Here is a 14,657-nt window from a genome sequence, read left to right as displayed (position 1 = left end):
ATTGCCCTTTCCTTCTCCAGAAGATCTTCCCAACCCAGGGATCGAACCCGCGTCTCCTGCATTGGCAGAGGATTCTTTGTCACTGAGACACCTGGGAAGCCCACATGTTAAATAGCCTTTACCATATATCAGTATAGATCCTAAATAGAATTCAGATGATCGCTTATACAGTTTTACCAAATATAACTTGAAATTTTAATGAGAAAATGTGAAATAAATTTGAATTGTTTCCTTACTCATTGATTTATGAAGAATTAAGTATGAGTAAACTTAAAATTTTTTTTTACCCTCTTTCCTTGTGAGCAATGGCAAAATATATTCTTGTAGACATACAGGTCTTGCTTTAAAAATCTAAGGAATGAGCTTATTGTGTGACTAGACTAGCACTACCAAAATTAGCCTTTAGTGAGTATAATTCGTCAGTGGTTGTAGGGGTAGAAGAAACTTTTGATTTGGTCTTCCTGTGAGTTCAGAATGACGTGTGTATGTTCATCTCTGCATAGTTGTATATGATTTACATTACTAATTTGTATTTTATATTAACTTGACAGAATCTTAGTATCAATTGGTGAATCATTTGGGGTGAGTATTTTTTCTGTGAATTACTATAGCATGATACCATAATTATAAAAGAATTTGAAATTTTCTGTAATTGAATTTATAAATGCTACTATTCAAGTACCTCATTCAAGCATGTTGCATAAAATTTAGAAGATATATATCAGATTTATTTTCAAATCAGGTTTAATTTTAAATCATATTCATAATTGGTGTATTTCAAAACTGCTTTCTAAACACCTTTGAGCTTATATGTGTGTATACATTAATGTATATACATACAAATATATATGTGCATTATACAGTCTCAAAGGAATGTTTTAAAAAACAGCTTTGAATTTCACTAATTGGGAGTATGATTTAAAATACTCCAGAATGTAGTCACCATGCCCCCTTGTCACCAGCCAGTGCCTAGTGGTCTCTTTCTGTACCTATATACACTTCTGCTTTTCCTTCTTCTCCAACTTCTAGGATATTCTTCCCTGGTAATTTGATTAGGAATTGGTTACATGCCCTAGTGTAAGTGACAGGCTATGTGGTGGTCTTTGTTGCAGAGGAATCCAGGGGAAGTTAAGCTTGGAAATGGTTATTCTCGTCTGGGAGCCCACTACTCTAGCTGGCCTTTCCTTACCGTCACTAATTCACAGTCCATATGCAGTGAGCATACTGAATGTTTCACCTCCCGACCCCCCACCTATGTTTGTTATTTATTGCTGCGTAACAAACCACCCCCAGACTTAGGCATTTAAACCTTTTTTAATCTCATTCCTTGTGGGTCATTGAGCAGGCCTGGCTCAGCCGGGTCCAGGGTCTGTCGGTACGAGGCTGAAGTCAGCATGTCAGCTGGATCTGCAGTTATCTCCAGGTTCACCTGGAGGACCACCTTTCTCACTCAGACTCACTCGTATGGCTGTTGGCTGATCCTCGATGGCTGTTGGCTCAAGCCAACATCAGTTCCTTGACACCCGGGCTTCTCCCTCGAGTGGCTTCTCACAACAGAGAGGAGGGGAGGGGAAGAGGGAGATAAGCAAAATTGAAGTCAGTCTTCTTGTCATATTGGAAGTGACTTGCCATCACTTTTGCTGCATTATTTTGTCAGAAGCAGGACAACACTAGGTCCAGCCCCACATTCAAGGAGACAATTATTGAAAGCTGTTCTAACGTCTGCCTACGCACTGCCCCTCCAATGAAATAACTAGAGAGAGATACATGTTGTATACTAAAAGACCAAATGTTAACATGTGTGTTACAAATGGTAAATGCGAAGACATTTAGCTCAACACAGGCTACAGCTGTCAGGCTTTACAAAGGTGATGGGGACCACATAAATAGGATTGGATCCAGATAAAGTATAGAGTGAAAGAAAGAAAGTGAAGTCGCTCAGTCATGTCCGACTCGGGATTTTCCAGGCAAGAGTACTGGAGTGGGTTGTCATTTCCTTCTCCAGGTGATCTTTGTGACCCAGGGATCGAACCCAGGTCTCCCGCATTGTAGGCAGATGCTTTACCATCTGAGCCACCAGGAAAGTAAAGTATAGAGTAGTGGTCTTCAAACTGTTTTGCTTGCCATAAACTCTGAAAGAGTTGAAAGAATGTTATACATACTTCAATATTTTAAAGCTGATAACTGGAAATCCATTTAATAGCTGTACAGAATTTCATTTCTATCATATTATACATGTGCTCTAAATATATTTTCCATCAAAATCTGGTTTTGCATTTAATTTTTGGAAACTTAGTTTATTTAATTTTTGGTAAATTAGGTAATGAAAATTAGCTTTGCGTAATTAGCAAAGCTAATCCTCAGTGTCAAATCAGTCAAATCAGATTTAACTTCTATTGGAAAGTCTGATTTCATTCTGGAATCCAAATAAGCATGTTAATACACATCACTGAGATAATCACCTCAGTCTCGTTCTGAAATAGATAAGACACGGTTTTTCCATGTGTTTGTCCTTTGAATAAAATAAGGTATTGTGCCCTCTTCAGCATTTTTTACCAAAGTTTTCTTTACTGTGAAAGGATTCTTCCTCAGGAGATATATAAATCAAAGTATCTCTAATAGTACTTGGAAGGACTCAAATACTTTGATTTTTTTCAATTTTAATTTTTTTTAATATTTATTTTATTTTTATTTTAATATTTTTATTTTTATTTAATTTAATATTTATTTTTTAATATTTAATATTTTATTTTAAACCTTTAAGAGTTAGGAATATCAACAAATACTACATCAATGATGATTTCAAATTTATAAGCTGTATGACTTGTCAGCATGATATTCATAAAGTGAGTCCAAAATTATTCTTCACTAGACACCTCTTATTGAATTCTTGTAACATTTGCTCCAGTTATGCTGTGCTTTAAAAAAAAAAAAAAAAAATGTTCCAGAAAGCTCTTCCAGCTTTGCATGCTTCTGAGAAATAGCCCTGGTTTTGTGCTTGAGTAAGTTCTGAAAATGAGGAACCAGGACTTTCGGAGTAGTGGTCAGAGTTGTTGGGAAGACACAGGAGGGTGTGAGAAGAGCGGGTATTTATTGGGGCAGAGTTAGGTGCAGTTAGTCTGATTTTAACATTTTTCATATCTCCCGTTTGGTCCAAAAAAGCAGGAAGTTAAATGCAGATATTACCTCTGCCTGATTTTTGACCCACCTCAAACCTACAATTTGGGGTTGCTAACTACAAAATGATCTAAAATAAAGAATTCCATAATTTGTAGACTTCCGAGAAGTTCCAGAAAATAAATCAAATGGTGTGTAACAGTGACCGTGTGCTCAAAAGAAGTGCTGAAGGAAGCAACCCTCCTAAACCACTGAAAAAACTGCGTTTTGACATCGAAGGATCCGATGAAGCAGATGGAAGGTAGGGACAGTGTTAGCACATGTGTCAGGAGCTGAGCTGGTCGTCGGGAGAACCCAGAGTGGCTGCTCTGCTCCTGGCTTCTGCCAGTCTCTCTCATGCCAATAATATTTTGGAAATTATGAGGCTTGCTCAAAATAAAAGATGTGACTGCATCCCAAAGTTAAAAAAGCACCACGTAAATCTACTGAAATTCATTGAAAATATCAGATGTTTACAAATCTAATCAGGCTTTACAATGCCATGGATAGAATTTTGTTAGTTTTGATTAACATTAGAGTTTAAAATGCTCATTCTTGAAAAACGCTACCCTACTTTATAAGAACCACTGATAAAATATCTAGGCTCATAAATTTATGACATTTGTATTTTAGATGTTTGATTTATAATCCTTTGACAATAAAAGCTATTTACTAAAGTAAGAGCATAAATAGTCAATGAAAATGCCATAGTTTTTGGAAATTTGAGTTTTTCATTTATACATATACATATGAAATATTTTGAATTTTTAAATCTGCAGTAAACATCTCCCAGGGGAATCCAAATTTCAACAGAAACTGGCAGAAATGAGTAAGTACTTATTTGAGTAAGTAAGTAAATGAACAATTGTTTACATTGCAAAAAGCCTTTTCATTATAAAAGGATAAATTGATAGAATAACAGACTTTTATGCGTTTAAAATATAATTCAGTCAACAATATGTTATTTACAAGTATCTGTGGATTAAATGTATGATGCAAAGTGCAGGTCATCTTCATCCATCCCAACATCTACTGTGCAGCAGGAAGACCAAGAAGTGAAACCACATCTTCATTACGGATGGCTGTGGCTAGAAAATATTTTGGGATAGCAGAACTATAATGAGGAACTCTCTGAGTGCTGGATATAGGGAGGGTGTTAGAAACTTAGCATATATAAATACCATCAGCCTTACTTAAAGAATAATCTTTTATTCTGCTATTACCGACCTTTCCTAATTTGCAAGTTTTAGAACTGGATTTCAAACAAAAGTTTTCCATTACTAGAAATCAGAATTTTGATAAAGAATACTAAATCATTTTCCAAGTTAGACTGATGTAAGTTTGGAATGTTAGTTCAGTTCAGTCACTCTGTCGTGTCTGACTCTTTGTGACCCCATGGACTGCAACACACCAGGCTTCCCTGTCCATCACCATCTCCCGAAGCTTGCTCAAACTCATGTCCATCAAGTTGGTGATGCCATCCAACCATGTCATCCTCTGTTGTCCCCTTCTCCTCCCACCTTCAGTCTTTCCCAGCATCAGGGTCTTTTCCAGTGAATCAGTTCTTCACATCAGGTGGCCAAAGTATTGCAGTTTCAGCTTTAGCATCAGTCCTTCCAGTGAATATTCAGGACTGATCTCCTTTAGGATGGACTGGTTGGATCTCCTTGCAGTCCAAGGGATTCTCAACAGTCTTCTCCAACACCACAGTTCAAAAGCATCGATTCTTTGGCACTCAGCTTTCTTTATGGTCCAACTCTCACATCCATACATGACCACTGGGAAAACCACAGCTTTGACTAGACACACCTTTGTTGGCAAAGTAATGTCTCTGCTTTTCAATATGCTATCTAGGTTGGTCATCACTTTTCTTCCAAGGGGCAAGCGTCTTTTAATTTCATGGCTGCAGCCACCATCTGCAGTGATTTTGGAGCCCAAAAAAATAAAGTCTGTCACTGTTTCCATTGGAATGTTAAGGCAAATGGAATTCTCTCCTAATCTGAGATTGTGAAAGATTAACCCAAGTAGAGTTAGATAGACAGCACATTAAGAAAAAGATCAGGGGACTGCCCTGGTGGTCCTGTGATTGAGACAGCACCTTCTCAATCAATGAGGTCACACCCCTCAAGTGCAGGGGGTGTGGGAGCTAAGATCCCACATGCCTCACAGCCAAAAAACCAAAACATAAAACAGAAACAATAACAAATTCAATAAAGACTTTTAAAACTGGTCCACATTAAAAAAAAAAAAAAAGGAAAAAGATCAGTGTACATAAATTGTTTGTTGTTGTTTAGTTGCCAAGTCATGTCTGACACTTTGAGCCTACCAGGCTCCTCTGTCCATGGAATTCTCCAGGCAGGAATCCTGGACTGGGTTGCCATTTCCTCCTCCAGGGAATCTTCCCAACCAAGGGATCGAACCGGGGTCTCCTGCATTGGCAGATGAGTTCTTGACCACTGAGGCACCAGGAAAGCACAGACTGTTATTGTACTGTCATAGAGAGGTAGGCACAAAATGTCACCAGGAAAAGGTGACATTTCCTGATAATCTGGTGCCAGATCTATTAACAGGAAACAAAGCCAGGGCTTGGAAAGAAGACAAATATTTAAGAGATAATAAGAATTAAAACTGTCATCCTTAGGTCATGGGACATATGGATAAGAACAATACCAATTAAAATGTGACTTTTTAAAAAGAAGCTTTCTCTCAGTACATCTCTGTGTATACTAACATTGAGATACAAAGTTTTTAAAATTACTTTTGATTTTAAACCATTTTTCAATGTATATTATTTGAAGATACTACTGAAACTAAATGTAACAAAAGTTTAAGTTCTTTGCTTATAAATGAATCTCTTTTTGGATTTTACATCAATTAATATACTACTGTTTTTTGTAGCTTTTCCTCCCCAGTGCATGAAAATAGACATGAAGCTTATAACCAAAATCAGGCCTTAAAAACATGTGGAAGCCTTTTGGAGCCCACAGATATGCATTTTAAAAGGAGTAGAAAGATGTAAAAATATGTGTATTTTCTTAGAGAGGAGCTCAGTTGCTCTGGTCAGTCCATTTCACACGGACACACTTAGCAATGACTGTGAATTCCCTCTGCCAGGCTGAAGTTCAGGGCCTTCGTACAGCTAGAAAATGGAGAAGTGGCAGGAGTTTTAACCCATAAGGGTAAGGAATTCTCCAGGTTGCTCCTCAGCTTTCCTCAGAAACAGATCATCACACAGTGCTGGACTGCTCAGAGTAGAAGGACCAGAAGAGGAGACTGAGAGTCACTCTTTCTGTTCTTTACCAAGTGTGAATGTTCTTTGTGCTTCTTTATAAAGAACTCTTGCCCACCTCTAAAATCAAGTTAAGAATTTTGAAATAATTTAAAAGAAGCTTTCTGTTTTTGTCTATGTTGTAATTAATAATGTATTTTAAAATGTCCACGTCCAAATTAAATGAGCTATAAACTGGACTTAGCTGGTGTTCTGGCCGTTAAGAGTCTGCCTGCCAATGCAGGGGACATAAGTGTGATCCCTGGTCTGAGAAGATCCCACATGGTGAGGAGCAAGGAAGCCCGTGCCCTGCAACTGCTGAGCCCATCCTCTAGAGACCTCGCACCGCAACTAGCAGCCCAGGCACCTAGAGCCTGTGCTCTGCCACACGGGGGCCACTGCGGTGAGAAGCCTGCGCGCTGCAGCTAGAGTGGTCCCCGCTTACTGCAACTGCAGAAAGCCCTCGCAGCAGTAGACCCAGTGCAGCCAAATTAATTCAGAGAAGGCAATGGCGCCCCACTCCAGTACTTTTGCCTGGAAAATCCCTGGACAGAGGAGCCTGGTAGGCTGCAGTCCATGGGGTCTCAAAGACTCGGACACGACTGAGCGACTTCACTTTGACTTTTCCCTTTCATGCATTGGAGAAGGAAATGGCAACCCACTCCAGTGTTCTTGCCTGGAGAATCCCAGGGACGGGGGAGCCTGGTGGGCTGCCGTCTATGGGGTCGCATAGAGTCAGACACGACTGAAGCGACTTAGCAGCAGCAGCAGCAGCCAAATTAATTAATTAAATTTAAAAAAAATCAGCTGTGAGCTGACGTGTTTGCAGTACTTGCAGTGCATCTCCAAACACAAGGGAATTCTGAACTTCATGAAGGATAACACTCACCCCAGCAGATTCTGGACCAGCCCAGGATTCTGCTTTGCTCAGATGCCAGACTTAACCACGTCACCTCTAGAGCAGTGGTCTACAAAGCTGGGCACACTTGAGTGTGTGTAAGATCACCTTGTGGAGATACATAAGACAATATTAGAATGCTTATTTATCTTTATCGCATTGATTTTTAATGTTTGGGGTATATGTGTTTTATAATTTATACACATTACATAAATACATACATACTTTAATGGTACATATTTTGGGAGAAAGCTGGCTGATAGGGGTATATGATTTAAAAAACTGGAAAGCACAGCTTGTGAGGTCCTGGGCTCCATCAGTTTGGTGTGAGCGTAACAAATAGGGTAGCCCTTTGCCAACGTACCCCACACCATCAGCGCTGTTAACATTTCTTCATCCTTTTTTTAGCATCTACTCGAACACGAATGCAAAAGCAGAAAATGAATGAGAGCATGGATACCTCAAACAGGGAAGAAAAGTGAGGACCCCACGACCTTGGTGGGCAGCCTACACACGTCCGGCTTCATTGTCTTTGTCTCCTACAGATCTGATTGTAGGACTCTCCCAGGTTCTGTTTACAGCCACAGTTAGTGAAGAAGATGATACATATCTTTTTGTGGATAGCACAGTTGAGTATTTGTGCAGGGGATTCCTAAGCCACTGGCAACATTGTACTCACTAGAACATGCATTGTTATTGTACAAGATTGAAAATCTTGTGTCTGTCGATCAAATCTTATGTCGATCCTGCCATTGAAAAGCTGTACCAGATGTTTCTATTTCCAAAGTACAGTAAGGCCCCTACGTACAAACCTTCAAGATGTGAACTTTCAAAGATGTGAACAATTGAATCCAGCGAGGAACCAGAACCTGTGCCGTCAGTATCAGGCACGAAGTTGCAGCTCGCCTTCCGTCTCCTGTTGCTGACGACCCTTCAGCTCTGCCGTCTCCCTCCTCCTGTCCCTTCGCCATCAGTAACTCTTCTTGCTGTTCACTCAGTGCCAGCCTGTGTGCCCGCTGTTGTACTGTACTACTGTAGTTTTCAAGGTACTGTACTGTAAGACTGAAAATGTTTTATTTTTATGTGTTTTTTTAATGTATTATTTGTGTGAAAAGTATTATAAGCCTACTATAGTACAGTACTATATAGCCAATGTGTTCGTTGGGTACCTAGGCTAACTTTGTTGGACTTATGAACAAATTGGACTTAAGAACGTGCTCTTGGAATGGAACTCGTTGATACGTAGGGGTCTTACTTAATAATTGTTCTGCTTTACAAATGGTGGCAGGATCCCCCAGGAGTGAGTCTCACAACCTGTGCCTATCCGAGTACTTTGTCTTCTCTTGTGGCACGTATGTGATGTTTGCTGTTATTTTTATTAATTTATATTTATTTTTTTAATTTAACATGAATACCCTTAGAAAATGCGTCTTGTCTTCCAAATGCAATTTGGCTGACTGCCCCCATTCACCCAAATGACCCTGAACTCTTGCGCTAAAACAGATGCTAGAAACTTAGGAGAAAATGATTTTTTTACACATTAGAGTTTAGTTTACTAAAGGAAACTAAATGGGTGTACTGTGTGTTTGTTTTATAAATTTTAGTTTTAAAATGCAAACAGAAAACAAAAGTATAAACCTGAGATACTGTCATACTACTGATATAGGTTTCATACCTCAGGACTTGTAAGAGTTTATTGATCCTTTTCTTTATCCAACTCATGCTTTAAAAATAAAGTTATTAATAGTACTTTTGGTTTTTATACCATTCAGATCACTGAATTCATTAAGTACCTGTCTAGTACTTGGAAAATAAAGTGTTCAACTAGAGCTTTGCTGTCGAGGATCCGGATCCAGTACATCCCAAGGACACTTTTCTGGGTCCCAGAGAATCAAGATACAAAGTAATTTTACTCTACAAACAGACTGTTAACTATAGGAGCCTTAATTTTTTTTCTTAGAGAGCTTCCTAATTGCATTTCACCAATGATTCTCCTCTCCTGAATTTGGGAAGAGGGCTTTTTTTTTTTTTTTCCTGGAATGGTACATGTCTTCCATGTATCTTTTGAACTAGCAGTTGTCTTTTTTTTTTTTTAACTTCAGCATGGTCTTACACTGGCACATTCAAAGCCACATTATTTCTAGGCCACAGTGCAGGTGATGAGAGGTCTTTGGGTTAGGTATTAATGTTTCTCTCTCTGATTTTGTGCAGAAGCTTCAAATTAAAATAGCTACAGTAGAAAAAGAGGCGCTTTCCCCCTCCCCCTGACACCTAAAGGTGTAATTTAAACTATCTTGTGTGATTAACTTATTTAGAGATGGTATAATTTAAAATAGGTGGTATTTAAGGTAGCATCTACTAGCTTTTAGAAAATTACTTTGTTTAAACTGAGAGTTCTTTTTAAAAAGAAATCTGGTCTTATTTGTTAGAAAGCAAAATTTTATTTTGTGCTCAATTAAGTTGCAATTTTATTTTTTGACAGTTATCTTGGTAACACAGGCACTAGAAAGCTTTATCTCACTTCCTCATTCATTTTTGCATGAATATCATACAAATCAGTTAGCTTTTAGGTCAAGGGCTTACCACATTACTGGGTCTTTTGCTAATAAGTTCATGTTAGAATTAGTGTCAGAATTTAAGGAACTTCAGAGATCGTGTATTGAGATTTCTTACATAAGACTTCAGATACTGCTTTATTGCTTTTTGTATTGGTTAAAACTGTACATTTGAAATTGCTACATTACTATTTTCTACAATTAACAATAGTTTGTCTATTTTTCAATAAATTAGTTAAGAGTCTCAGTGGTCCAATGTGGTCTTTGTATTAGGTGCAGTAACAGTCTCTTCTGTATCTAAATTCTCTCCTAGTAGCTCATCTATTCTTAGCATTTGATGGGCTTTGTATGCTGATGAATCCCAAATTTATTTCTCAGCCCTGACCTCTTCATAGAAGTCAGAGCTCTCACTGCCAAAAGAACTCAATTCCTACCCCACCCAGCTTCTCAAAATGTAAACCAAAATCAAACAAACAAAAACACCTTGTTTCTACCCTGGTTTTTCCCCATTTTACTAAACACATACTTGCTCAAGATAAAAACCTGTCTTCTGATAGCTCATGTCTGGACCACTCTTAGAGACTTCTAACTGGTCTCTGCCTCCCTCCTCACGTTTCTACTCCTTGAAGAGTGAAAGTGATCCTTTTAAAGTGAGAAAATACTAGCAAATGAAGCAACTGACAAACAACTAATGTCAAAAATATACAAGCAACTCCTGCAGCTCAATTCCAGAAAAATAAACGACCCAATCAAAAAATGGGCCAAAGAACTAAGCAGACATTTCTCCAAAGAAGACATACAGATGGCTAACAAACACATGAAAAGATGCTCAACATCACTCATTATCAGAGAAATGCAAATCAAAACCACAATGAGGTACCATTTCACGCCAGTCAGAATGGCTGCTATCCAAAAGTCTACAAACAATAAATGCTGGAGAGGGTGTGGAGAAAAGGGAACCCTCTTACACTATTGGTGGGAATGCAAACTAGTACAGCCACTATGGAGAACAGTGTGGAGATTCCTTAAAAAACTGGAAATAGAACTGCCTTATGACCCAGCAATCCCACTGCTGGGCATACACACCGAGGAAACCAGAATTGAAAGAGACACGTGTACCCCAATGTTCATCGCAGCACTGTTTATAATAGCCAGGACCTGGAAGCAACCTAGATGTCCATCAGCAGATGAATGGATAAGAAAGCTGTGGTACATATACACAATGGAGTATTACTCAGCCATTAAAAAGAATACATTTGAATCAGTTCTAATGAGGTGGATGAAACTGGAGCCGATTTATACAAAGTGAAGTAAGCCAGAAAGAAAAACACCAATACAGTATACTAATGCATATATATGGAATTTAGAAAGATGGTAACGATAACCCTGTATGCGAGACAGCAAAAGAGCCACAGATGTATAGAACAGTCTTTTGGACTCTGGGAGAGGGTGAGGGTGGGATGATTTGGGAGAATGGCATTGAAACCTGTATAATATCATGTGTGAAATGAATTGCCAGTCCAGGTTCGATGCAGGATACAGGATGCTTGGGGCTGGTGCACCGGGATGACCCAGAGGGATGGTATGGGGAGGGAGGTGGGAGGGGGTTCAGGATGGGGAACACATGTACACCCGTGGCGGATTCATGTTGATGTATGGCAAAACCAATACAATATTGTAAAGCAATTAGCCTCCAATTAAAATAAATTTAAATTAAAAAATAAAGTGTAAATGGATTGGCCGCGCTCCTCTCCTAGGGGCACTCACACTGGGGGTCACTGCCTCCTCCTCATGCTCACTCTGCTTTGCCCACACTGGCCTTTTTGTCTTGTGATGCCAAGCCCGTCCCTGCCGTGGGCTTTCACATTTGCTGTTCCTTCTGTCCATGAGTGATCTTCCCCCCCAGTTTTGTTTAGCTTGTTTCTTATCTTTCAGGGCTCTCAGCTCAGAAGTCTTCCTTGACACCCAAGCTAAAAATCCTTCCTCTGTACTGTGCCGCTCTCCTTTGAAAGCGTAACAGCATCACCACCATCAGAAATGACCTTACTCAGCTTGCCTATTGCTTGTTTACCCATCCTGGGACCAACCTGACTGGTCTCGCCCACTACTGTAGTTCTAGCATCCAGAAGTCCATATGTGGGGGGCGGGGGGTGGCAGCACAGAAGGTATGTTTTCCAAGTATATGGAAACAAATCGTAGTCTCTCCCTCTCTGGAGGAAATCTAGCTAGAACTCCATCCACCCCTTCTTACTAACATGTACTCTGGCAGAGTGGTGACCCCACTATGGAGCCTCATGAAGGGTAATCTATTTTTCATCCCTAAATAAACTTACCTGTTTTTCTCTCTGGGTGGTCCAATGTTTCCACGAAATGAGTTCATAAAAGAAAAAGGCACTGAGGAACTTCAGAAGACTGTCCAAAAAGGGCAAGAAAGAGGAAGAGAAGGTTCGGGAAGACATTGTAAAACATAAAGGCTTTTGGTCAGTGACAGCAAGCATAGCAGGGTAAGGAGAAGTCGGAAGTGAGTGAAGCCTGTGGACATCTGACTGTGAGAACTGAAGCTGACTGGTAACACCCAAGCCTCGATGTTTCTTTGCTGGAGAGAACAGTAAACCTACCAGAACATTCAGACGCATGGGGTGAGGCTGTTTTAAAATAACCCATACTGTATAGTTCCAAAAATGGGATTCTGCCTTAATTAGAGACATCCGGACTCCTTGGCCTCTACCAGACCAGGTCTGCGAAAACATAAATAAAAACAAACAAGGATTCGAGTGACCTCACCAGTAAAGACCATTCACTCGTAGGTAAGTGGATGAATAGAAATTAAACTGTTTAGAAGTCATCTATGTTTTAGGGTAGGCTTTGCTATGATGCCTTATCTAAGTGACTGCTTTAAAAAATTAGCTTATATGAAACAATCTTGTGTGTATCTAAGAGACATAAGGCTGGTAGAATCTTGCTGCTTCTGATGAATTAAAAAACACACACATTTGTTCTGTTACCTACAAATGAGCACTTTATTATCAAACAGTTCAGCATCAGAACAAGGTTTCTAACTCCAAAAAAGGTTTCTTCACATCGTATCATGTTGTGAAATACAGGTTAGGAGCCTGACGCTGCAGCCTACATCCTGTTTCAGTTTCTCATTTGCAGTTGGGTAACTTGATCTAAAAAGTATAAATTTACCTCATTCTTGCTAGTGCTGCCCATGAAATGTAAGTATTAGTTCCTTTTTGGCTGCTACTTTTATAATCACACTGTGCCAAGTTAAAAGACCTGTTTTGTGGTGACATAAAAGTCAACTACAAGAGAAAACCATTTTTACTTACAGAGGCAAATCTCTTCACACAAAAGTAGAAGGACATGCAATCACGAAAGGCAAATGAGCCCAGGAATCACACTCACTCACAGACAGCATCTCATACTCAGTAATTTCATACGAGAAATTAATGACTCAGAGTAAGACAGAGAATTAAAATTAGCCCTTGGGTCTTCAACAATTTAATTGCCAAGGCCTTTTGTGAATTCTAATTAACGCTCTAAAGTAGCCACTATTCCTCAGAACAATGTACCATAAAACAGGAACCTCAGTTGTTTTACATCTGTTTTGCCTAAGTTACTCCTGCATCCAGTGTCCCATAAATAAACGCTGTTCAGGCATGATTAAACTTGATAGTGAGTTGAGTGCCTACTATACGCAAGGCAGTGCGCTGGACGCTGCAAGTGTGCTAGAGGCAGCCCCTGGTCACGCTTATCCGTGTGGCACCAGCCTGTTGAATATGGAAATTTGGCCAGAATAGCATACACTTAGAGCCCTGTACCCAAAGTCTCCAACTTAAGTGACTCGTAAGAGGAAATGGTAAATATATTAAGACATTTCAATTTTTTCCCCTTGAGCTTAGTCCCATCTGAACAGAGCACTTAATGCCTTCTCTTGTAGACTGGATTTCAGAAGGAGTGGAAGACTCACCACCATCCCCTTGTTTTGACAGAACATTTTCAGCCCAAATGTAGCTCATCATCAACACTATTAAGGAGAAGTTATTCTCTGGCTGTTGCACGGAGAGTGGAAACAGTAGAAATTCTTTCCTGCAGGTGAGGGTCAGTTTTTAAAGGCTCCAACTCTGCTTGCTTTGCTGATAAAGTTCTTCAAGAGATCATGGTCCATTTCTGCAAAGCCCGAAGTCTGTGTTACTACAGTCAAATGGTTTATGCAAAACCGGAAACAGAATTCTTCCAAGTCCTAGGGACGACAACAGAAACGTTTTAGCAAATTCGCATATCCTGATGCAATGCAACACAGCACAAAAGTTCCTAAAACACACAGGTGAGGAAAGAGGATTTGACGGCCAACAGAGAAATGCTGGGACAGCAGTACCTAAAGAACAGCTGTAAAACTCGACAGCTGGTGTGAGTCTATGCTTGGAAAAATGTAAGTAATGGAAGCATTCACGTTCATCCACAGTAACCAATGCAAAAAATGAGACTTTTTCTTCCCAGAGATAGGCACCGGTGTGTACTGTTCATTCCTCTTTCACTATTTATTCAGAGTACAACACTCTTTTTTGTTTGTGTAATATTTCTTTATTATGTGAATGCATAGAGTAAATTGATTAAGAGATTTTCTTTATGTTGAGCCCAACACTCCTCTTTTATATTCTTCTGGGGCTTAAATAGTTCTACCTATAAAGAATTTGTGAGGAAAGCGTATGCCATGAAAGAGTCATCTGGGGAACTGCTGCTCTGAGGTCAAGAACAGACCACTGCTCTTTCTCCT

The 14,657-nt window shown here is 39.5% G+C and overlaps 2 protein-coding genes and 1 long non-coding RNA gene across 12 annotated transcripts in view; 1 reads left to right on the top strand and 2 right to left on the bottom strand.

Moving 5' to 3' along the window:
• The window catches only part of RB1 (RB transcriptional corepressor 1), a 117,871-nt gene extending 107,750 nt beyond the window's left edge, over positions 1-10,121 (top strand). Inside the window, exons 24-27 of the mRNA XM_025263244.3 lie at positions 552-582; positions 3,276-3,418; positions 3,936-3,985; positions 7,731-10,121. Coding sequence (XP_025119029.2) covers positions 552-582; positions 3,276-3,418; positions 3,936-3,985; positions 7,731-7,804 — 298 coding nt within the window. The 3' untranslated portion in view covers positions 7,805-10,121. The remainder of the gene's footprint in view (positions 1-551; positions 583-3,275; positions 3,419-3,935; positions 3,986-7,730) is intronic.
• Positions 1,296-12,470, bottom strand: LOC112578545. Its single transcript, XR_006543891.1, has 2 exons — positions 12,211-12,470; positions 1,296-1,544 (listed from the first exon to the last, which is right to left on the bottom strand). It is a non-coding gene; the product is annotated as an uncharacterized LOC112578545 (long non-coding RNA).
• A 399-nt stretch (positions 12,471-12,869) lies between these two features.
• Positions 12,870-14,657, bottom strand: part of RCBTB2 (RCC1 and BTB domain containing protein 2) — a 42,901-nt gene continuing 41,113 nt past the window's right edge. For all 10 annotated transcript variants that reach the window (XM_044926976.2, XM_006063599.4, XM_044926980.2 and 7 more), the window contains one exon: positions 12,870-14,123. In XM_044926976.2, coding sequence (XP_044782911.1) covers positions 13,983-14,123 — 141 coding nt within the window. In that variant the 3' untranslated portion in view covers positions 12,870-13,982. The remainder of the gene's footprint in view (positions 14,124-14,657) is intronic.

This window comes from Bubalus bubalis, chromosome 13 (assembly GCF_019923935.1).
Source record: "Bubalus bubalis isolate 160015118507 breed Murrah chromosome 13, NDDB_SH_1, whole genome shotgun sequence".
NCBI lineage: Eukaryota > Metazoa > Chordata > Mammalia > Artiodactyla > Bovidae > Bubalus > Bubalus bubalis.
Note: the sequence above shows the minus strand (reverse complement) of the source record. Positions and strands in the feature narration are given on the sequence as shown.